The sequence below is a fragment of the Muntiacus reevesi genome, chromosome 2 (genome assembly GCF_963930625.1).
Source record: "Muntiacus reevesi chromosome 2, mMunRee1.1, whole genome shotgun sequence".
NCBI lineage: Eukaryota > Metazoa > Chordata > Mammalia > Artiodactyla > Cervidae > Muntiacus > Muntiacus reevesi.
Genome location: NC_089250.1, coordinates 265,227,482 through 265,244,688, shown reverse-complemented (window position 1 = coordinate 265,244,688; position 17,207 = coordinate 265,227,482). Strand labels below are relative to the sequence as shown.

At 47.4% G+C, this 17,207-nt stretch overlaps 2 protein-coding genes across 2 annotated transcripts in view; both read left to right on the top strand.

The window, feature by feature from the left end:
* Nucleotides 1-14,507, top strand: part of LOC136161460 (optic atrophy 3 protein) — a 39,673-nt gene extending 25,166 nt beyond the window's left edge. The window contains exon 2 of the mRNA XM_065926325.1: nt 8,388-14,507. Coding sequence (XP_065782397.1) covers nt 8,388-8,806 — 419 coding nt within the window. The 3' untranslated portion in view covers nt 8,807-14,507. The remainder of the gene's footprint in view (nt 1-8,387) is intronic.
* The window catches only part of LOC136161461 (optic atrophy 3 protein homolog), a 59,743-nt gene that overhangs the window by 19,134 nt on the left and 23,402 nt on the right, over nt 1-17,207 (top strand). The window lies entirely within an intron of this gene.

The window sequence follows — 17,207 nt, the reverse complement described above, 5'->3', positions numbered from 1 at the left end:
ATATACAACCCAGCAATTCCACTCTTAGGCATATATCTGGAAAAAACAGAAACACTAATTTGAAAAGATACATGCACCCAGTGTACATAGCAGCACTTTACAATAGTCAAGACATAGGAACAACCCAAGTGCCCATCAACAGACGACTGTGATTTTGCTGGGAAGAAGGGAGCCCTCAGTCCTTGTCTTCTTTGAAGGAAGAATTTAGCAAAGAGACTAAGACTGTGAAACAAAAATAAAGCATTTATTAGAAGCAAAGTATGTGTGGAAGAAAACACAGGGGAGCTCAGAGTGAGCCGTGTGTCAGTAGGAGAGATGTAGGTCGCTTGTATCCGGGCAGTCTTCGGGTTGCCTCTGGCACCATCTTGTCCGTGTCCGTCTCTGGTGACTCAGGGTCCTCCCCAGTGTGTGTGTGCGTCTCTCAGCCAAGATGAGTTCCAACGTGAAGGTGTCTGGGAGGTTGGCAGGACAGATTATGGGCTGGTGTCTCCTCCCTCCCTTTCTGTCTCCCCTCCCTGAGGGCCTTTTCTGCAGTGTGTCAGGCAGGGAAGTCCCCTTAACCACAAGAATTAGAAGGATGTGGTTGCCTTGGCTTTTACCATCAAGGCCCTGTAGTCCTGATGGCACCTATATCTCCAGGTATCAGCCAGGAGACCATTTGGAGCTGTTCAGCCTGGGGCCCCATCTATCTCCTGCCTCAGTTGGATTAAAAGGATGTGAGATATATATCTAATATGTGTGTGTGTGTGTACGTATACATACATACATATAGAGAGAGGTGTGTGTGTGTGTATATCTATATATAATGGAATGTTACTTGGCCATAAAAAGTAAATAGTGCCATTTGCAGCACCATGGATGAACCTAGGGAGTGTTATGCTTAGTGAAATCAGACAGACAGAAAGGAAAATACTATTTGATATCACCTTTATGTGGAATCTAAAAAATAATACAAATGAATGTATATGTAGAACATAAGCAGACACACAGATACAGAAGACAAACTTGTAGTCACCAAAGAGGAAAGGGAGGTGGGAAGGGACCGATCAGGGGCACGGGATTAACAGATACAAACTACATGTAAAGTAGATAAGCACCGAGGGTTCACTGCGTAGCACAGGGAATGGTACGCGTTGTCTTGTCATAATCTGTAATAGAGTATAGTCTGCGAAAAGACTGTCACTATGCCGTACACCTGGAGCTCTTGTCCACAACACGTAACATATTCACAGGATTGTAAATCAGTATGCCTCAGTTCAGAAAGAGAAGTGAAGGTGGCAGTGTGCCACTGTGGCATGATGTCAAAAATCCCAGCAGAGTGACTAAGGGCAGATGAGCAGGTTGGGCCGATCCTGCCTTTCTCTTAGCTAAAGCGACCTGTGAAATTATCTCCTCCTCGGGAAGGGCAGCATTCTTGACTCCTGAGAGATAGGATAAACATCAAGCTCTATTTAAGATATAAACTTCAAAACAGACAAGAATGTTTGGACAAAACTTGGATGCTTATAGTGACATTAAATACAGTAAATTTGAGGACACCTGAAGGAAAGATGAGCCTCATCCACTCATTAAACATTGCCTGAGTGCCTTCTCAATGCCAGGTGCTGGACTGGGCATTTCTGGGAAACTGCCCTTCAGTCTAGCCTCCAGGCAGTGACAAAGGAGTTCCCCATGAAGCAGGAAGAATTTGCCAGAGGCCTCAAGAAACTTGAAAACAGTGAAACCAGCATTTTTGGTGAAAGGTCAGACAAGCCTGAGTGAAACTGATTTCTGTATCCATTTTAGAAGCAAGGAGTTCTACATCCATATTTAAAGGAAAAAAAATTCAACCTAGAATAAACAGTGTCATGATAAGGGAAGCCTGGGGAGTTTCGGGAGCCAAGAGGAGTGTTTGATGCAGCCTAGCTATCAGAGAGGTGTCTTCCTCTAGGAAGAAGAGACACTCCAGCTGAGACCTAAAAAAACGAATTGGGCACAGTGGGAGAAGAGGAGTGGGGGGATGGTATCCCGGGCAGAGGTGAACTCAGGTGTGAGATGGAAGGGCGAGCAGAATGGGCCTGCGCTCAGCCCTTGCAGAGCTCGTGACCCAGTGGGGGAGACAGATCTGTCACCAGTGACACCCAGGATTGATCAGGGCTGGGATATAGGAGCCCAAGGAGCTGAGGATGCCCAGAGGGGTCTTAGTCCTGAAGAAGGAAACACCTGAGACACATCTTGAAGAAAAACTAGGAGTTAGCAAGCATTTCATAGAGAAAAATCAACAAAGTCAAAAGATGGTTCTTTGAAAAGGTTAATACTACTCAAGGGGAAAGACAAATTTCCATTAAAAGGGATGAAAGATGAATTCATATCCTAACTCTAGGATGACAAGAGTATATCATGATCAACTGTAGCCCCAAAATTTGGCAATGTAGAGGAAATGGACAGTTTCCTTGAAAAACACAATTAACAATATTGACTCAAGAAAAAATAGAAACTCTCAATAGCCCTTTATCTGTTAGAGACATTGAATCTATAATTTAAAACCTTCCCCTTTTGAGTTTATTTTTGTGTATGGTGTTAGAAAGTGTTCTAGTTTCATTCTTTTACAAGTGGTTGACCAGTTTTCCCAGCACCACTTGTTAAAGAGATTGTCTTTTTTCCATTGTATATCCTTGCCTCCTTTGTCAAAGATAAGGTGTCCATAGGTTTGTGGATTTATCTCTGGGCTTTCTGTTCTGTTCCATTGATCTATATTTCTGTCTTTGTGCCAGTACCATACTGTCTTGATGACTGTGGCTTTGTAGTAGAGTCTGAAGTCAGGCAGGTTGATTCCTCCAGTTCCATTCTTCTTTCTCAAGATTACTTTGGCTATTCGAGGTTTTTTGTATTTCCATACAAATTGTGAAATTATTTGTTCTAGTTCTGTGAAAAATACCGTTGGTAGCTTGATAGGGATTGCATTGAATCTATAGATTGCTTTGGGTAGAATAGCCATTTTGACAATATTGATTCTTCCAATCCATGAACACGGTATGTTTCTCCATCTGTTTGTGTCCTCTTTGATTTCTTTCATCAATGTTTTATAGTTTTCTGTGTATAGGTCTTTTGTTTCTTTAGGTAGATATACTCCTAAGTATTTTATTCTTTTTGTTGCAATGGTGAATGGTATTGTTTCCTTAATTTCTCTTTCTGTTTTTTCATTGTTAGTATATAGGAATGCAAGGGATTTCTGTGTGTTAATTTTATATCCTGCAACTTTACTATATTCATTGATTAGCTCTAGTAATTTTCTGGAAGAGTCTTTGGGGTTTTCTATGTAGAGGATCATGTCATCTGCAAACAGCGAGAGTTTCACTTCTTCTTTTCCTATCTGGATTCCTTTTACTTCTTTTTCTGCTCTGATTGCTGTGGCCAAAACTTCCAACACTATGTTGAATAGTAGTGGTGAGAGTGGGCATCCTTGTCTTGTTCCTGATTTCAGAGGAAATGCTTTCAATTTTTCACCATTGAGGGTGATACTTGCTGTGGGTTTGTCATATATAGCTTTTATTATGTTGAGGTATGTTCCTTCTATTCCTGCTTTCTGGAGAGTTTTAATCATAAATGAGTGTTGAATTTTGTCAAAGGCTTTCTCTGCATCTATTGAGATAATCATATGGTTTTTATCTTCCAATTTGTTAATGTGGTGTATTACGTTGATCGATTTGCGGATATTAAAGAATCCTTGCATTCCTGGGATAAAGCCCACTTGGTCATGGTGTATGATTTTATCTGTGGTGAAACAGACCACCAGCCCAGGTGGGAGGCATGAGTCAAGTGCTCGGGCCTGTTGGGCTGGGAAGATCCAGAGGAATCAGGTGGAGAGGGAGGTGGGAGGGGGGACCAGGATGGGGAATTCGTGTAACTCTATGGCTGATTCACATCAATGTATGACAAAACCCCCTGAAAAATAAAAAAAAATAATAATTAAAATTTAAAAAAATAAAAAATAAAAAAAAATAAAACCTTCCCCTTAAAGAAAATCGCAGGCCCAGATGGCTTCAGTGATAAAATTCTTCCAAACATTTAAGAAAGAAACGAGGTCATTACCCAAACTCTTCTAAATAATAGAGAAAGTGGAACACTTCCTTATTCATTTTATGAGTCGAATGAGATACTGATGGCACAACCTAACAAGGTCATTATAAGAAAGAAAAATTTTAGGCCAAGATCCTTCTAAACATGGATTCAGATATCCTGAACAAAAATGTTAGCAAGTAGAATCCAGCACTGTATAAGAAAGATAATACATTATAACCTAGTGGTATTTATTCCAAGACTACAAGGCTGGTCTAGCATTTGAAAAGCAGTCAAATATGTGGGGGCCTAGTTTTGGACAGTATGTTCTTTCCCAGTCCTCTATTTGTCTGTCCTTGTACCATTACTGTCTTGTCTTAATTACTCTAGCTTTGTAGTTAGTCTTGAAATCTGATTGTGTAAATCTTCAAACTTTGATCTTCTTTAAAATTTTCTATTCTTAGGACCTCTGCATTTCCTCTAAATTTTAGGGTCAGCTTGTCCCTAACAACAAAATACTTCATTAAGATGTGTGTTGGAAAAAAAAAAAAAAAGATGTGTGTTGGGATTGTCTGGGTTATGCAATGCCCTGTGATTCAGCAGTTTCATTCCTGAGAAACCTTCCTACTGTAGGCTCCCTGAGTGTCCATCCGCGGGGTGTGGATGAACTGAATGCATGGCAACACCATGAATCTCACATATTGTTGAACAAAAGAAGTCAAAACAGAAAGAGTGATAGAGTGATCTATCACAAGGAAGACAGAATGGGATTTAAGGGAACATATCGTCTATCATAAGAGGTCAGAATAGTGATTTTAGGAGTACCGACTGGAAGAGGGCCATTTGGAGTGTGGGAATGTCTTAGATCTTGATCTAGGTGATGCTTACATATTACAGAATTATCCAGCTCTTCGGGGAGAATGGGTACATATGTATGTATGGCTGAGTCCCTTCACTGTTCACCTGAAATTATCATAACATTGTTAATCAGCTACACCTCAATACAAAATAAAGGTTTTTTAAAAATTATCTAGCTCTGCAGTTAACACTTGTGTACTTTGTGTAAGTTATATTTCACTAAAAAGGGAAAAAAAGAATGGATTAGGGGGTCACTGGAGAGAAAGTTATTTACATAACTCAACTGTATCATCACTGTGTACCAGCCCCAGCCAAATGGAAAATGGAGTTTAAAATACCATGAATAATAATGGCAAAACTGTTAGTACCTAGGAATAAATAAAATTAGAGAAGTGCAAGGCTGGCAGAAAGAATGGGAGGCTAAGTGGAGAGAGAGACCACACTCATGGATTGAAAGACTCAGTGTTGGGAAGATGTCACTGTCCTAAACATGATCTGTAGATTTGGGGATTCCAACCAAAGTCTAGGACAGTGGCTTTCAGCCTTTTGCCCATGTTCCAGTTGCACACACAGTCACATAGTCCCACGCAAAACAAGAATAAAAGTTTTCTGAAACAGCCCTTGCCCTGAGTACATAAGATTGGCTTGGATGTTTTATATTCTTTTTTGTTGTTGTTATATCGATGAGCTTGGTCTTTTGTTGTTGTTTTAGTTCCACATGTAAGTGAGATCATAGGGAATCTGTCTTTCTCTGACCAACTAGGGTGATGCCTGCAGGAAGGGGTGCCCTCCTCCAGGGCCCAAGAGGGTGCTCTTTTCTAACCCCTGGAAATGCGTTGTCTGAGGGGAGACACATGCTGACCAACAAAAGACTTCATTGGAAGGGGCACCTGGGTGGAGAGCAGAAGGGTGAGGGAACCCAGGAGGGCTGCTCTGCCACGTGGCTCACAGTCTCAGGTTTTACGGGGATGGGATTAGTTTCCAGGCTGCCTCTGACCAGTCATTCTGACTCAGGGTCCTTCCCGGTGGTTCGTGCATCACTTAGCCAAGATGGATTCCAGCGTGAGGGTTTCTGGGAGGTTGGCAGGATATATCATCTCCTCCCTCCTCCATTGGCTTCCCAGGTGGCACTAGTGGTAAAGAACCCGCCTGCCAGTGCAGGAGGCATAAGCAACTTGGATTCAGTCCCTGGAGGAGGGCACGGCAACTCCCGGTAGTATTCGTGCCTGGAGAATCCCGTAGACAGGGGAGTCTGGCGGGCTACAGTCCATGGGGCCACAAAGGGTCAGACATGAATGAAATGACTTAGCACTCACCCTCCTCCTTGGGCTCCTCCTGAATTCTGGGTTAATTTGACAAGACATGCTGTGGGCGGGCATATCCTCCCTCCTCTGGTCCCTTCTGAATTCTCCAGGTTAGTATTTAGCAGCAGTACCTCATTCTTTATCAGGACCTCCTGTTGCAATACAGGTCATGCAAGTGGTTATCATCATACCTGACCAGGGTCAGTCACCAGTTCCCTAAAAATTACATTCTTGCTTTTACTTTTAATGATAGTTTGTGCAACCACACTGACCTCATGACCCACTTATGAGATACGCAGTTTGAGAACTGTCATTCAAGAGAAAGTCAAGTCATCCTAGAAAATCATTGTCCACCTGAGAGCAAACTGCCATGTGCTCCATGGAGTAAGAGAGAAGCTGGCTGACCTTGATCCTGAGGACACATCAAGGCATCCAGACCCCTCTGCCAGCCGGCCCGACCCTGACACAGCCCATCACAGGGACTCCTTTCTAGCGTAGTCACATCACACCAAACAGTGTCTCCATGATTGTTGCCTTGTATGTGCCATTTATTTTCATTTTTCTGACTTGTCTGATGCACAGAGGGCAAGGGACTGTACTATGGCCCCTGAACAGCTAGTGTGTTAAACCTTGACCTTGAGAAAGAATGGTCTGGCCTAGGGAGATCGGGGGGTGCGCAGTGGAGAGGGGAAGAGGGACTGCTGGCTTCCTCCTCGGCCATGTTGGGAGCCAAGGGAGATGGTGAGAAGAGTGTAAATATAATAAAATATATATTACAAATCACTTGTAGGAATGGGGAGCAGAGGGGCCAGGGAAAGATGAGGTGCTCATCTCTTACGGTGTGACTGGGGGACCAATAGGAAATACAAAAGATATCATTTCTGTTGTGTTAGAATACAACATTTTCAAACACCTGGAGCATCCTTTCTTTGAAGTATTACCGAAATCCACATACTTCTGTGATTTGGTGCCTGCTGTTGCCCGGTTTATAAGAAAAAAAAAGAAGAGCAAGTTCTTCTTTTACAGTCAATTTTGTGTTGTCCGTTTTTGTCCTTGAAATTATACTTACAGTTTCCTTCCCTGAAGAATTCTGTCTAATGAATGATGTATCAGCAACCAAAATATGTACAGAAATTCAAATTTGAATCTGTTTAATTTCCTGTGTAAGGTTCTAAATGTTAAAATGTTTTCTTCTGGTTTGAATTGCCTTAAAATTTAAAATTATTATTATTGTCCAAAAAATAAAATTATTAGTCCACAATTAATTAAAACATTTTATGTGTTCTACATTTTCTGGATAATTATTAAACATTAAAAGTAAAATGAGAGGTAGGAAAATGAATCTCCAGATGAGCCAGAAAACAGGGCATCACCACCAATAATCCCAAGTATCCTTGGATGAATGTTAACTGTCACATGAGTGAGTTAGGGTTCAGCAGCCATTCTGCCTTGGTTTCTAAGACTCAAATGCTGAGAATCTTCCTTCACAAGGAAACAGCTAGGCAAGGAAGTTTTTTGTTCCAGCAGCATCAGTCAGCTCTGAGCTTCTTCTAGGATATGTGCCCAGAACCTCAACGTGAGGAGCTCCATCTTCAGGGTCGATGAAGATCTAGGCTGGAAGCCAGACTTGCAGAGGATTGGGCACCCTGTGCTCACAGTCGCTTAGCATCCATTCCCACATTTCAGCTGCCCTTTCTTTGGATCCAGGAGCCCCCCCCCACCCCGCCCCCCGCCACTGCATTTGGGGAAGATCTGGAAAGAAAGGTTTCTGCCTTTCTCAAGTGGGTGGGATGATGGTACCCAGGGAGGTGGCTTGAGAGACAGGCAGGAGCTAAGCTTTCAGCAGTTGACCCTTTCTTTACAACTCCTGGGACTTTGCGCCCTGGGAGCTCCTAGTAACCTTCTAGGAGCTTGGTCCCCAGTCTTAGAACCTCCCCTCTGGGGCACAGTTTCTCATTCCTGGCCCCTTGCCAGAACCTGGGGGATTTAAAGGATGCCCGCAGGGTCACCCCAAGTGGGGTGACTGGCGTTCCTCAGACCAGGCTAGGGGCAGGGTCTTCTTTAAAGCACCCCCCTGGTGACTCTGGCGGCTGTGTCCCCAATTCTCCGACCTAGAAACCGAGACGTGGGGGGTGGGGGTGGCAGGGGGCCCCGACCGCACGACCTGACCCCTCTCTTCCCCCGCAGTGTACCACTGGGTGGAGATGCGGACCAAGATGCGCATCATGGGCTTCCGGGGCACGGTCATCAAGCCGCTGAACGAGGAGGCGGCCGCCGAGCTGGGCGCCGAGCTGCTGGGCGAGGCCACCATTTTCATCGTGGGCGGCAGCTGCCTGGTGCTGGAATACTGGCGCCACCAGGCGCAGCAGCGGCGCAAGGAGGAGGAGCAGCGCGCCGCCTGGGACGCCATGCGGGACGAGGTGGGCCACCTGGCGCTGGCGCTCGAGGCCCTGCAGGCGCAGGTGCAGGCGGCGCCGCCCAAGGGCGCCCTGGAGGAGCTGCAGGCGCAGATGCGAGAGGTGCGCGCCCAGCTGCACGCCGGGGACCCGCCGTCCACACCCGGGGCCGCATCCACGTCCCAGGCTGTGTCCTCACCCAAGAAGTAGGAGCTTGCTGAAGCCTGAACTTGGACGTGGCCTTGTGTGCCCTGATGTGGCCTTCTCCCTGAGTTACCCCTGCCTGTGCTGGCCCAGGGGAAACCACCAGGATGTGGATGGATGGAACTTGGCTGAGGTCACCCTCCTGCTGGCCCGTGATACTTCCCACTGTGACCAGTGGCCCCTCCAGCCTCTGACTCAGGTGGTGCAGTCCGCAGTGCTCAACTCTCTCACCCACTCAAAACTGCGCAGACCCAGGGCCCAGCCAGCAGGACAGCAGGCTCACTCCTCTGGCAGAAGACCTGGAACTGGACTTGAGCCAGATCAACCTGTCAGCCCCCATTTACGATGATCAGTGTTACATTTCCTTGGGACGCTCATCCTTGACACCAGAATACCTCCTTCCCTTTGTCAGGTGGCGCCGACCATTGTGAGGAAATGTGTCTTTCAATGCGCTTCTGCCTCCCTCACCTTCCAAGGTGGGCTCTCTGGGCATCACTCCTCTCTTTGAGGGGAAAAAATGGGGGGTCTTGGCTTACAGTTGATCTGCCAAATATTATATCTTCCCCTTAACCTGATCCATGGTCTCTTCCCCTGAGACACTCAAATGGAATTTTCCAACAGAACCAACTGCCACCCCCTTCCTTCAGTCTAGGGCACAACCCACTGGAATGTCTGTGCAGGGCCTTCTAGCAGTGCTCTGCCACTCCCACTTCTGGTGGAAAATTCGGTCCTGCCAATGGCTGGTCTGGCCTGTCTTGCAGCCTGAGCCCTCTGCTTACCTGTCCTCAGAGTCCCGGGCCTTTCCTGACGTGTCCTTTCCTGCCTTCCCACTGTCTTCTGCAGTGGCGTCGCTCAGGGGACTACCCGCCATGGATTAGATGACCGCATCCCTGTGTTCCATCAGATCTGTAGATCTATGTGCTCTTGCTCTCCTCTCATGGGGCTCTGGTCCAACAGCCCCTCTTCACGCAGTGTTACCCTCCTGCCTCCAATCCCCAAGTCCCACCTCCATCCCACTGGGCTTGGCTACCAGTTACCTTTGTTATTAGTTTCCAGGACTGCCATAACAAATTACCACGAACTCGGTGGCTTAAAGCAACAGGAGTTTAGGAACTTCCCTAGTGGTCCAGGGATTAAGGCTCTGCGCTTGTAGCGCAGGGGGCGCAGGTTCAGTCCCTGGTTGGGGACTGCACAGGCTCCTTCCCTCCACAGGCTCTAGGGGAGGAAGCTTCTTGCCTCTTCAGCTTCTGTGGCCTCAGTCACCCCTGGGCTTGTGGCCACATGTCTCCAGCCTCTGCCTCCATCTTCCCATGGCCTTCTCTTCCTCCCTGTCTCTTTGTGAAGACTCCCGGCATTGGATTTAGGGCTCACCCTAAATCAAGGATGATTTCACATCAAGATCCTTGACTTAATTACATCAAAGACTCTTTGCACATAAGGTCCCATAACTTCCTGGGTGAGGCAGCCCAGGCGTACGTTGGGACTCCTGCCACCCCGTGGGACATTTAGGGAAGCACGAGGGTGAGAGGAGCAGTTCGGGAACCATCCTTCACAATGTGGCTTCTCTTCCAGGACTCACCTCTGAAGCGGGAGGGGCCTGGGCCCCACCAGGCAGCATTCAGTCTTTCAGGCTGTTGCTGTTGTTTAGTTGCTAAGTCGTGTCCGACTCTTGCGACCCCATGGACCATAGCCCACCAGGCTCCTCTGTCCATGGGCTTTTCCAGGCAAGAACACTAGAGTGGGTTGCCATTTCCTTCTCCAGGGGATCTTCCTGACCCAGGGAATCAAACCTGTGTCTCCTGCATTGGCAGGCAGATTCTTTACTACCGAGCCACCTGGGAAGCCCCTTTCAGTCTGTAGATGTTGCTTACTTAAAGGAGCCCTGAAGTGAGGAAGTCAGCTGAAGGATGTTTGAGAATCATGCGCTGATCTCCAGAACAGGTACAAGGCTTATTAAAATTAGAAGAGAAGCAAGAAGAAAGATGAGAGGGAGGTGGACCACTCGGGGAGGGGGCAGAGATCTACACAATAATGAAAGGAGGGGGTGCAATTCTGTCCAGAACAGCCCCGCATTACACCCAGGATCTTTGCATTTGACGAATGAGGTGAGACCCATTCCACCTGTTTCCTAGCAGCTGTAGGTGGAGTGGGAGGGGCCAGCTTTCTCTCCCTTCCTCCCTCACCTCATTTCCCCAGGGGAGTGAAACCCATCTGGACACAAGACCTACCCAGATAGAAAACCAAGAAGCTGGGGTTCTGAGACAGCATCTTAATTCCTTCTAGAAGAGCCTCCACTGATGTAGAGAGAGCTGAGGAGGTGGGCCCAGGCAGGGATCCTTTTAAAATGGGAAGTGACTTGAGTGGGTTAGATGATGAAGGGAAGAAAGCAAGAGACCGAGCTGGCACGGGATGACGGAGTGGTTGATGGAGCCAGGTGAGCCGGCTCAGTACCTGTTTCCATGGTTACCTCTGGTAGGGGTGGGGTGGGGCCACCCTGGCACTGACACATCTCTGGAGCGGGGTTTCTGGAGGCCAGGGACTGTAACTGCCCTCCCCGCATCACGTCAGTGTCAGTGACATCAGTGTCAGTGACCTCTCTTGTCAGTTAGATGCGGTCATTATCAGAGTGGTGGCGGTGGTGGTTTAGTTGCTAAGTCATGTCCTCCTCTTGCAACCTCATGGGCTGTAGCCTGCCAGGCTCCTCTGTTCATGGGATTCTCTAGGCAAGAATACTGGAGTGGGTTGCCATTTCCTTCTCCAGGAGATCTTCCTGACCCAGGAATAGAACCCTGGTCTCCTGCACTGCAGGCAGATTCTTTACCAACTGAGCTACAAGGGAAGCCTCTGGTGGAGTTAATTACTGAGTTCCAGTTAGGCGCGGGGCACTGTTCTAAGTGCTTCACATAGTTGGCATAACATTATTTTCTTTGGTTCCTTGATGAGGAAGCTGAGGCACAGAGAGGGAACGTCACCTACCCAGGGTCACACAAGAGGGGAAGAAGCAGAGGTGGGAAGAGAAGACGGGCAGTCTGGGTTGGAGCGCCTCCCCCCTGCGCCACCCTGACCCTGACACATTGCTGCTCTCACATCTCGGACTCTGAACTCGGCCCTGACGCATACTCGTGTGCGGCGAGACTGTGGGGTGCAGCCGCTTCACCCGCTGCGTGTGGGTGGGGTCAGCGCATGTGAGGGGAAAGAATCGCCCCCAAAACGCACAAGACCAGAGGATGGCTCATCGCTCTGGTTTCCTGCTAGCTAAAATTTTGTATCTATTTGTGACTTGGGAAAAGGGGTTAGAATAAATTTGTAATTCAAATTGGGTGTCTTCAAGTTGGTGTATTTTTTTCCCCACATTTAAAAATCCCTGTTAACTTTAGAGAAGCTGTCCTTCGTTTATTCTTTCATTCAAAGAATTGTCACCTAGGGAATTGCCTGGTGGTCCAGTGGTTCGGACTCTGCGCTTCCACTGCATGGGGCAGGAGCCTGATCCCTGGGTGTTGCCGCGCCTGACCAACAAACAAAAAACTGTCACCAAGGCGCCCACCATGTTCCTCACCGTGTTCTGTGCAGAGCTGGTGTCCCAGCCATGAAGGAGACAGCCCCAACCCTACCGCCCTGGGGCTTACAGTCCAGTGTTTCTCTTCCAATGTTATCTGCCCTGTGGTTTATTTGGGAAGGAGGCACTCCTCCCCTCCTGAGGAGGGCTGTAAGCCATAAGAAGCAAATTCTTCAACAGTGGCTCACAAAAGCCTCATCCGGTGTCCTGAGGACTCCTGCCTCTCCCATCTCCTCCTCCCATGTTAGTTTCCCTGTTGCACTGGCCCTTGCCTGGGGAGAGTCACCCCAGGAGAAAATGGACTTCCTAAAGCCCCCACCTGACCCCCTGGCCCATCGCTGAGCTGGCCACTGTGATGCTGTAGGCCAGGCTGGGGTCCCCCAGCCCCATAGGCAGAAGGAGAGGAGAAGCATGTCCAGAGGAGGGTGGAGAGGGCACCATCTACCTGCTTACTGGACAGATGTTTACTGCACTCCTGGCTGCATTCTATCTAGTAGCTGGGAGTCAGCCAGGGACTAGACAAGGTTGCCGCTACCACGGAGCCATCAGCTAGTGCGGGGACGTGGACAATAAAGGGAAAAAAACTAGGGTCTTCCCTGGTGGCTCAGTGGTAAAGAATCTTCCAATGCAGAGGATGTGGGTTCGATCCCTGGGGGTGGGGTGGGGACTGAGATCCCACTTGTCTTGGGGCAATTAAGCCTGCGAGCCATGACTACTGAGCCCACGTGCCACAGCTAGAGAGCTGTATACTGCAACGAAGACCCAGCGCAGCCAAAAACAGGAAGGAAGAAAGAAGAAGAACTAATCCCTGTCTGGGTGATGAGGGCTGAGAAGAAAGTTTCAGGAGTAATGGAGATGGGGGTGTAGATCGGCTGGTCAGGGAAGAGATGCGAGGATCCCCGTTGGCAGCTGCCAGAGTGAGAAAGGGTTAATAGGCCCTGCAACGGTGTGGGGGTCTGCCTCTTCCTGGACCTGCAAGAGGATCTGCTAGGAGAACAGAGCTGGGGTCAGCTTGGCGCTGCCTGTCTTTGGGAATAAAGATTTATTGGAATCCAGCCACGCTCATTTGTTTATAAACGTCTTTTTATGGCTGCTTTTGCACGGCGATGGCAGAGTTGAGTCATTTGTGAAAAATACCATTTTGCCTTCAAAGATGCAAATATTTACTATTTGGCCCTTTACATAAAAAAGAGTTTACTGACCCCTGGAACAGAGTAAGCAAGGGAAGAAGGATGGGCAAAGGGCTCAAGAGGACAAAGTCTGGTCCCCTTGCCTCAGCTGGCACAACTCTGGAGGGGCCAACCAGCTCCGACACCCCCATCCAGTCAGCTCTTATGCCCCCCTGCCTGGTCCTGCTTCCATCACTCTTCCAGTCCCCACCCATGGGAACTACTCCCTGGAGACACCGCAATAACCCTGCCATTCTCAGATTGCAGAGTCTCCATCTCAATCTACAGCAGCAAGGTGAAATAGGACCTATATTTTACATAATCCACCATATATATGTATAATAATTCACAACTCACCCTCTATGTTGGATAAACATTGTGTAATTCCTGCATTATGTGACATAGCATATAATGGAATATAAAAACATTTTATGTAATATGTCACATACCACTATATATGTTGTGTGTGTTTGTGTGTAGAATTTATCATTGCAATGAACATTTCAGTAATTTACCCTTAATATGTGCCGTGTAGTCTGATATCTCCTGTTTTATTGTGTTGCATTTAGAAAAACTACAGATAAATATCATATACCTAATATGTATCATAAACATAAAATCCATCATATCATAAAACACATGTATGTTAATATCATGAGTTATATAAGGTAGAGCGCTGAAGAATTAATGCCTTTGAACTGTGGTGCTGGAGAGCCCCTTGGACAGCAAGGAGATCAAAACAGTCAATCTTAAGGGAAATCAACCCTGAATATTCATTGAAACGACAGATGCTTAAAGCTGAAACTCCAGTATTTTGGTCATCTGATGGGAAGAGCTGACTCATTGGAAAAGTCCCTGATGCTGGGAAAGATTGAGGGCAGAAAGAGAAGAGGGCGTCGGAGGAAGAGATGGCTGGATGGCATCTCCGAAGCAGTGGACGTGAAGCTTGAGCAGACTTCACGCGAGATGGTGATGGGCAGGGAGGCCTGTGTGCTGCAGTCCATGGGGCTGCAAAGAGTTGCACACGACTGGGCGATGGAATGACAATGTTAATATCATACATACCTTGTCAGAACAAAATTTTGCTAAACAATAATTGCCCTTACTTGTTTGTGATGAACTCTTGTTACTTTTTATTCACTTTTTTTTTTTTTTTTAAAGAAAAGCATACACATAGGTATGGATTATACTAACCTCCGTAAAGCAGGATGCCTTGGGCCTCAGTGAAGACTTTGGCTTTTACTTTGGGGTGAGCAGGAGCCAGGGGAGGGCTCTGAGTGGAGGAGGAATGTGAGCTGGCTTAGTTTTCACGGGAGCCCCGTACACACTATGAGCGTGGGGCAAAACTGGAAGCTGCCAGCCCAGTGAAGAGGCGACTGTGATTGTCCAGACAGAGGTGATGGTGACTGGACCAGGCAGAGGCGGTAGGGGTAGGGAGAAGTGGGATTCTGGGCAGGTTAATATTTCAAAGGTAGAGCAGACAGAATTTGCTCAGGGATAGGAGATGGGGAGTCACTGATGGCTTCAAGGTTTTTGCTCTGTGTACCAAGAAGGGACACGTTGGAGCCCAGGGGCTGAGGCTGCAGGAGAACCAGTGTGAGGAGATGTGGATAGCGTTCCCCTTCCCCACCCCATGTTTGTCTCAGATCTGGGTGCCCTCTGGCAGGCTTCGGTTATTCTGAATTGTAGCCGGCAGAGGCTGGTCCTGGGCGCTGTCCTCACACTGTGTAACTGACATTGTTTATCTCCAGCATGCCTCAGTCAGGGGACACTCCTAGGGTCCATTTGGGACACCCTGGAGGAAGGAGGCAACGGGAGGTGGTGGGCTTGGACTTGGGACTCTGGTCTTAGGGCTGTCTTCACCCCTGGAACACCAGTGCTCAGGCCAGGCTCCCCAGAGGCATCTCCACCAAGTCAGGGCTCATATGGACCTGGTTTGGGGGGTGCATGAGCGCAGTGGGCTCTGTCTCACTCAGGGGTCTCATCCCTGTACCTCAATATTTATATTTGGAAATTGCACAGTCTCTTCCTAAAGTTCAGCCACTTCAGAGAGACAAAAGTTCCCTCCCTAAAAGGAGTCTTGTTTCTGGTGGGGGCGAGGGGAACACATTGGCAAGAACCCTTTTGGGAGTGGTCTGGCTGCAACACGTCTACTAAAGATATCCCTTTGTGGGCACGGGTGCTGTCCCCCTCTTCCTTCTTGTGACAGTCAGGGATCTGCCCATGCCTCTGTGGCCACCATGAGCGTTTCCTCAGGAAGATGCCCAGAGCTGAAAGAACCAAATACATTAAAGATATTTATTCTGGGCTGTGTGCTTAGTCACTCAGGCGTGTCTGACTCTTTGCAGCCCCACAGACTGTAGCCCGCCAGGCTCCTCTGTCCATGGGATTCTCCAGGCAAGACTATTGGAGTGGGTTGCCATGCCCTCCTCCAGGGGATCTTCCCAACCCAGGGATCGAACCCACGTCTCTGCATTGCGGGTGGATTCTTTACCGACTGAGGCACCGGGGAAGCCAAAGACAATTATAGTTAATATAAAAATGCCTCGTAGGGGCTTCCCTGGTGGTCCAGTAGTTAGCACTCTGCGCTTCCGCTGCAGGGGGCATGGGTTCAATCCCTGTTTGGGAAACTTAAGATCCTGCAAGCTGCGTGGCACGGCCAAAATAGGAATGCCGTCTAAAATCTCAGTGAAGTGTCAGAGGAACTGTTGACACTTGCAAGGATCAAACTTAAAAAAATTTTCAACCCACACAAGTGCACGGTGGAATTTCATTATTCTTTTAATTTGCACTTTCTTGTTTTAACCCGTAGGATGAACATCTTTTCCGCCGCTTATTGGACATTTGTACTGCTTTTGAAAGATGCCTGTTTTCACTTTCTGTGAATTAATGTTCATTTCTGGTGTGTTTTGTCCTGCTGAAGTTTTTTCATTTTAAAGTAACCAAATCTATGAGTCTCTTTCCTTTTAGGCACTTTTGTTTGTTTCTGTGTTTATTTGAGAAGGGCTTCTCTACCCTAAGAATTTATATCTTCAATGTCTCCCTTCTTCTCATATTTGTGTTAATGTTTCCTTTGTGCTTGTTGTCCACTGAACTTGTGTTGTGTTGCGTTTTGGTTTCTGATGAGTGTAAGGTTGGGTGCGATTTGCGATCTTCAGTTTCCAGATGTATGAGGGACTGGTGTCTCAGAGTGCGTGGAATGGTACATCCTTTCCCTCCTCATCTGAGACTGGACAGCAACATCCGCTACGTTCCCCAGACACAAGTACCTCTTTCTTGATCCTGTTCTGTCTACCGTTTGTCCGTCCTGAACCAGCACCAGGTCTTTTGAATGCCAAGAGCTTGAAAATATTTTTTTGTCTCTTCAAGGCAAACTGGTGGCCTCGTCCTTGTTTTCAGACTTATCTGAGTACCTTTGTTCCTTGATATATTTTCCAAAATTAATAGACTTTATTTTTTGAGAAGTTTTAGGCTTACAGAAGGGCTTTCCATGTGGCTCAGTGGTAAAGAATCCACCTGCCAATTCAAGAAACAAGGGTTTGGTCCCTGGATTGGGAAGATCCCCTGGAGGAGGGCATGGCAACCCACTCTAGTATTCTTGCCTGGAGAATCCCATGGACAGAAGAGCCTGGTGGGCTACAGCTCATAGAGGTCACAAAAGAGTCAGACATGACCTGGTGAC